Below are 7,787 nucleotides of genomic sequence, written 5' to 3'. Positions count from 1 at the left end.
CAATAATACAGTTGTAATGGAAATCAGGGAGGGAGGGGGATATTTCCTGTTACACCTATAATTCTATCAGTGGTATTAAAGTCTGCAGCTTGGAAAAGTGTGCATGTACTTACTAAAGAAACAAAGCAATATAAAAATACTGAAAACGCCCATAAAAATGTAATTTTTGATTTTGGAAAACTATGTTTCTTTGTCTATCCATTCAAATTCCTCCTTTTGCTAAAGTAAATGGAAATCAATGAATTTTTATTGAACATCCCTCTTTGTAAACTTTTTTCACCATCAGTAAGAACAGTAACACATTTTCCTTCCAGCTGGTGGTAGGTAGAAATACCTAAAGACAATATATACCAAAGTGATTTCATTTATTGAACATGCCGGATTCTGAAAATAACATTTGCTTGAACATGTCTATTTTGTTAAAGATATAAAAATAACTACAGTGTTTTGTTTTTTTTTCATTTGAATGGAAACTTCTCTTAATATTAAAAAGAAAAATATATATGAAATGAAAAATGTGGATCATTCACTATCTTAATTAAACAGAAACTTTACAAGTATGCTGATGTTATCACTGTAAGTGACAGAAAATATGAGAATGCATGTGCATGCCTATTTGTTGTTTTGTGTAATTCTATTTGCAAGACAGTTGGAAGGTAAGATTTAAATGCATCCATTTTTGGTTCATTTTTCAGAAACACTAGATGTTATTTTTTCAAAACCCTTATGCAGTGTGACTGGCCAATTTCTCAAAGTTTAAGAAGTTACAAAATAACAATGTGAAGTCTATCTATGTATTAATTAATATCAGGGGTCAAATTTACAAATATTTTTTCCATTTGTGCTAAAATAAGGTAGTGCCTTTTTGTTCACTAGCTAAAAGGAAAAGGTACTAGCTAAAATTAGACAGTAACATTTAATTATTTTATTACCGGTATTATTATACTGGCCAAATCTTACTAAATGTTTTATATCTTAAGTAACCAGTCATGAAAAAAAAAATAGCTAGTGCCATTTTTATCCACTAATGTGAAAGCTTACCAAGTTTACCTCGAGTTGTTGTATTTGATTAATGCAAGCTGTTCTATTATTATCATTCTGCATTATCATGTTACTTGAAATCATTCATATTTCTACATCATGCACGGGTTTGGTTGATCAATAGTCATTTATAGACATAAACAATGACGTTCTTTTCATTCTGTAGAACTTGTAGAACAAACTTTATTAAAAAATTTCAAGACATTTGCTTAGTATATTATTGACCAGCTAAATTTAGCCAGTAAATTCTGAGACAACTAGCTGTTCTAAAATTCCATTAGCATTTAGCTTGTACACGTGGCTAAATTTTAACGCTGTAATATATTATAAATACTGTGTATTACTTTAGTAAGAAAGTTTTAACCCTTAGCCTGCTGGCGGCAGATGATTCTGCCTTTGCGACCAGTGCAGACCAAGATCAGCCTGCACATCCGTGCAATCTGATCATGGTCTGCACTATTCGCTATTCAGTCTGTAAATTTTCAGTAAACACCACTTCAAATGATAAATGGTAGTGTCTTAATTGAAAGATGGACCCGTCCATTATAGAAATTTAGCAGGGTAAGGGTTAAATAACTTCAAAGGAATGTATGAAATCATTAAAAAAAATCAAATATTGGTACATGTATAACAGCTTTTTTGGTGAGTATATCACTAAATCTATGTGAATTTAAACTTCACGGACTGATCCACTATACTGTATCTGTCACCAAATATATATATGTTATCAAATTACTGTGAAGTTATCAATATGTGCGGGGGACTTATTTTCATGAATTTCATGGATGCTTCTCATGAAATAAAATCCCTACAAACTGATAACATTTCAATTCATTTTATCCTCGAAAGAAAAATCAATGAATATATATCCACACAAAATGACCAATAAATATTATAACACTTACAAATTAAATGATTTTACAGTAATCTGAAAATGCTTTTCCTTGACTTCCTTGAACTATTCTTTTTCTACCAAACATGTTAGGAATGGTAAGAGCATCAGTTTTTATATGCCTGTGAAACAGGAAGTATTTTGTGATCACCTGCAGGCCGGCAGGCAGTGGGTGGACATTGTCCAATGAAGTCGTCAGCCTTCTGACTTTAGCAGTTCTTATCCTGCTTTCACCGAAGTTGGTCATAAGGTTTATGGACATAACATTTTAGCCAAGTTGGACAAGCAGCTGGGCTGTCCCAGTTGGTATGGAGTTATGGCCCTTGATTTACTAAAACCTATGAAACTGACAGTGTCTGCTCTCTATACGCGAGTAGTTTTTACCCAATATTCATCAAACTTGGTCACAGTGTTTAAAGGCATAACATCAGAGTCAAGTTTGATTATCAGCTGGATTACCCCAGTAGTTCTGGAGTTATGGCGCTTGAATTACTCAAAATTGTGAAAATTAACAGTGTCTTGTGCTAATTTTTATGGGTATAATAGCTTGGCCAAGTTTGATAACTAGCTGGATTCTCCAAGTGCCTTTGGACCTTAGTACTGCCCTTGAATAATTCATAGTTATCTATCCATCTATCTTGTGCAGTATTTATCAAATCAACAACTAGCCAGATTATCCAAGTGGATTTATGACCCTCGAATTACCAAACATTGCAAAAACTGAGTATCTTCTCTCTAACTGGAGCCGTTCTTGTTCAATGGTCACAAAACTTGGTATCTCATAATCGGTCAGATACTCCCAGTCACTCTAAAGCTATGGACCTTAAGTTTCTTAAAACTGCAAAAACTGACAGTTTCTTACTTTTTTAACAGTCCCTATCCAATGTTCAACAAATTTAGCCAGAATGTTTATGGGCATAAATAAGGCCTAAAAAAATTTTTTTGTTTCTGGTAACATGCTAAAAAAATTAGGATAGTAAGGTCAGAATTTTTTTTTTTGAATATTTTTTTATTAAGGGAGACTTTTCAGAAATTATATTTGTGTCAAAAAATGAATACAAATAAGGGGGTTATGCCTTTAGAGCATCAGTAAGTTGATTTCTGATATCACTGGCCATGTTTAAAGCATAAAAAGTGCAGTTTTGCAACTTTTTGTTAAAAAGTTGAAAAAAATATTCTACAAGGCCATAAAAACATTTAGGGTCGGGCCAACAATTTAAAATTTAGGGTAAGTTGGGATACTGGAAACAAACAATTTTTTTTACGCCTCTTTGCCAAGTCCGATAACCATACGGATAAGTCTTAGCCATTCTGGAGTTAAGGCCCTTGAATTAGACGAAACTGAGAACTCAACATGTGGAGTATTTTTAACACGAGTTGCTGTGATGGGTGTAATTTGTGCAAGTTTGGAACTTTACTCTTGTGAAAGGTTTTTTATTGGAAATGTTGAAATGTTTAGATATGTTATGCAAAGCAATGTGGCAACAACTTTTGATACTGCTAAAGTTTTAGTAAGTATGTAAGTAATGACTTTATTTTTGGAGGCTACACATTAGAGTAGTCCCGATCTACCATGTGGGCCCTACAATACATCATATACAAGGAAACAATATACAAATTATATACACGACAATGAAAACCAATCAAAATTAGAACTTTGTTTACCAGCAAAGAAAGTATTATGTAACACAGAGCCGATTCAATTACAGATCAGAAGTCAAAATATGAAATTTTAAATAAAAGTTGTGAAATGTTGAAGAAATTGTAACTGAACTATTTCAACAATACAAGTCTAAGCAATTTACTGTATAATTTCAAGACCAATCTGAGAACTTCTAAGATAGATATAAATTTTTGAACGAGTTCAGAGATTCTGCTGTTCTTATATGAAAAAGGATTTTGTTTCAAATTAGGAAAGATTTTTGCTGAAAAATACCAGGTTTGGTTTTGGTATTTGCAAGTGCTTATTGTCAAATGACCATAGTGACTATTACCAGAAAGCGGAATTCTTGTCCGAGATAAACAGGACTCGGACCATTTAGAGATTTATATTATGAGCCGCAGCATGAGAAAACCAACATAGTGCATTTGCGACCAGCATGGAGTCGGACCAACCTGTGCATCCGCGCAGTCTGGTCAGGATTCATGCTGTTCGCTAATAGTTTCTCTAATTGCAATAGACTGAAGAGCGAAGCAAAGCCACTATGTTTGTTTTCACGTGGCGTGACTCATATGAGAAATGCTTTCTTAAACTCTATTCTCTACTGAGTTTTCATCCAACTTGCTTAATGAGTTCCTTATCATATGGTTGGTTCAGAAAAAATACATGCATGTTTTTGAAATTTAAGCACACTGTCTAGTAAATTTTGACTGCATGAACCCCATATAATACAACAGTAATCAATATGATGGAGTATATAAGCATTAAAAACTAACTTTGAAGATACTTGCCAAATAGTTGCTAGTTCTGTGTGGTTTTCTTTTCCATTGTGCCACTATGATGTCTGACAAAATAATTGTGATGTATAAACAGTGCATAACATTGCATAATAACACAGTTTTAGTCTTCTTTGTTTGACAGGAAAATAAATCAGGTCATCATAAACAACAGTTTATGATTTGCCCGAGTGATTTTGTTTTAGTCTTAAAGTAAGGTAACGAACCCATATTAGCAACTGACAACTTTCTTTCTATTACGTATTCTTGAATGTTATTTCAGCATGATTCAGTAGATACTGTAGCTTATAGAGCTACCAGTACACGGCTTTTCTAATCAATGGTGGAATGCTGAAATTTCACACAGAATATTGAATCAAACAGAAATCCACAGCAGTCATTAGGGGTTCTCTACCTTCTATACAGGAATATTGAATAATAAAGGAGAATACATAACAAAGATATTTACAAAAAATATACATCATCATTATAGCTATTCCTGTTTCAACATGTTAGTATTTAATAATGGAACTAGGGAACTTTTTTCAATTTCTCACTAAATTGTATTTTAGGATTAGCTGATACTTCAGCTACATTGGACAACAACAAAGATGGAAACAAAATAGAAGACGGCAATCCACATGTCACAAAGAAATCAGACACTATAAAATTTGAAGGACATCAGGAAAACAAAGTAGAAAAGCAAAATTGGTGAGGACTTTTTAAAAATGTGTGCATACTTATTGCACAATATGTAAACTGTTATCCACAAATTCTGAATCCATCAATTTTTCGGTATACTGTGAAATCATTAATTTTCCTTGGGGATTAATTTTAATGAGTTTCGTAATCAATTCATTAAAATTAAATACCAACTTCACTTTCTCATAAAATCTAACTCTGAAAGGTGAAATCCACCAGTAATAAACATTTTGTCCCATTTAACCACAAAATTCATGCTAAGAAAATCAGATGATTTAACAGTGTTTAACCCTTAGCTTGCTGGCGGCAAGTGATTCTGCCTTTGTGACCAGTGCAGACCAAGATCAGCCTGCACATCCGTGCAGTCTGATCATGGTCTGCACTGTTCGCTATTCAGTCAGTAAATTTTCAGCGAACACCCCTTTTAACAGTTAATGGTTCTGTCCAAATTGAAACATGGACAAGTTCATTATAGAAATTTAGCAGGGTAAGGGTTAATAAACCTACTATAAATCAGAGTGCCTTGAAACTTTGTAGGAATATTAAAACTGCAAGTTCAATAATATTATTAAGTATCAGTCGACTCTGTTACAAGAACTTCATGACAAAGGCTTTTTCTAGTTATCTGCAGAAATAAATAAAACATGAGATGTGGGCATTCCTTGAAAACTATGTTAATATACTGGTAAACATTTTTAGTTTTAGTTGCACCACAGTAGAATTTTCTAGGTATGCAGCGTAATTAAATTGTGCTGACCTTGAAGTTGACCCCATATATATCCCAACTTTGGTTATTTCTCTAAGCTATCTATATGCTGTGTCAAATTTCAGATTATCAATCCAAACTAAAATTCATGAGCATAAACTGTCTTCTTTTTACTATTTTCAGAAACAGTTACCTTGACCTTGATTCACATATTCCAGTTTAAGCCTTTGTCTTTCTTTGGGCTATCTATAGGCAATGGTCAATTTCAATATCTCAACCCAAAAATAAATAATTGAATGGGAACGAAAACTCAATGCTACCCATCTATACGCCTGTCTGCCCAACGACATTGTCAATCTACGGTAATAACCAGGTTTTTAGTAAAAGTATAAATGAGCAGTGCCATGAGAAAACCAACATAGTGGGTTTGCGAACAGCATGGATCCAGACCAGCCTGCACATCCGCGCAGTCTAGTCAGGATCCATGCTGTTCGCTTTCAAAGCTTACAGTAATTAGAGAAACTGTTAGTGAACAGCATGGATCCTGACCAGACTGCGCGGATGCGCAGGCTGGTCTGGATCCATGCTGGTCGCAAACCCACTATGTTGGTTTTCTCATGGCGCAGCTCATATAATGTATGCTCTGTTTCCTCTTCTTAACCCTAAACTTCAGTTATAAAAGACAGATATACATAAGAAAACACTGCAAATACTGTATTTTTTATTCATACAGGACTTACTTCATTTTAAGATACCCACTTGACATTATTTTTCATTTTTACAGCACCATTTGGTTCAACATGACTGGACTGATAAACATGGCTAGATCAATTTCTTTATCATCAGTGGACAACATGCAAAATATTGCTTACAAAATTCTTCAAACATATAACAACCTGTTTAATATTTATACAAAACGAGCTAGAGCGATTTCTGGACAAATGCAAATAAATAAACAAAGGTTAAACAAACTAGAACAGGATTTAGACAGTTTGGTGGAGGAATTGTATCAAAAATATGAGACATCAGACCCGGATATGAAACCAGTAGTGAAAATATTACTTGAAAAAGCTTTAGATGAGAGGGAAAAACTCAGTCGGAAGAAAGCTACAGAGTACAGTATTCTGGAGTGTAGTGCAGTGATGGGAACAAACTGTGACACTGATGACGACTGTTATGGAAAAGGCTGTTTGTTACAGTGCAAGACGTCTGGATATCTCTGGTGGTGGGAAAGTGTGTGCAGATGAAATGAAAAGCATGAAGAGTATAAGGAAATATCTTGCTGAAATATTGTTAAACTTCATTGATCTATTCAGCATTGTTGACAAACACAATGTTTTTCACAAGTTGAACAAATACTCGACACTTAAGAATGTTTTTATAACTTGTTGTTAATAAATATGTCCCTTTAAAAGTACTGTTAATTTAAAATAAAAAAAAAACAACAACATAAGTTTCAAAAAAGATCTTGTTTCTACTTTATGTATTAAAGTAGTTCTGCACGCTCGGATTGAAATTTTTTCTACAATGTAGAATTTGATAAAACTCTTTATTTTTCAAAACTTCAGAATATACTTAAAAAATATAGCAAATAAAAAAAATAAGGTAATGTACTTGATTTTTTGCTAGAGTGATTAGAAAAATTTGGACCTCAGGCAATTTTTCATAACATTTTCCCATATAGAATTTTTTTCTACAATGTAGATTGTAATGAAACTTCTCACAGTTGTAAATAAACATACGGCCTTCAATGTGGTGAAATAAAATGTATAGGTCTTTGTGCTTATCTTTGATATATTTGACCACAATTGTCAGATATTTAAATATCACATTTTAACTTTAGAAAGATAGTAGCAGTGCCATTGTAAAAAAATTTACTCACAGGTTGCCATTAATTCATAAAATGATTTTCATTTCCGTATGCCGAATCCAGGCTTTATTCTACGTTTTCCGCATAAATGATGTTACACTAGAACTTCTGGTTTATCGAATGTGCAGAACTACCTTAAG

General features: G+C 33.3%; 1 protein-coding gene across 1 annotated transcript; it reads left to right on the top strand.

The window, feature by feature from the left end:
* The first annotated feature begins 325 nt into the window (after window positions 1-325).
* On the top strand, window positions 326-7,220 carry LOC123544152 (uncharacterized). The gene is made up of 3 exons (XM_053541947.1): window positions 326-656; window positions 4,942-5,080; window positions 6,562-7,220. The coding sequence occupies exons 1-3, from the start codon at window positions 593-595 to the stop codon at window positions 7,022-7,024; spliced, it is 666 nt and encodes a 221-aa protein (XP_053397922.1). The 5' UTR covers window positions 326-592; the 3' UTR covers window positions 7,025-7,220.
* The last annotated feature ends 567 nt before the right edge of the window (window positions 7,221-7,787 follow it).

Source organism: Mercenaria mercenaria, chromosome 1 (assembly GCF_021730395.1).
Source record: "Mercenaria mercenaria strain notata chromosome 1, MADL_Memer_1, whole genome shotgun sequence".
In the NCBI taxonomy this organism is placed as follows: Eukaryota; Metazoa; Mollusca; class Bivalvia; order Venerida; family Veneridae; genus Mercenaria; species Mercenaria mercenaria.
The sequence above is the reverse complement of the archived record's forward strand: the minus strand, read 5'-3'. Positions and strand labels throughout refer to the sequence as shown.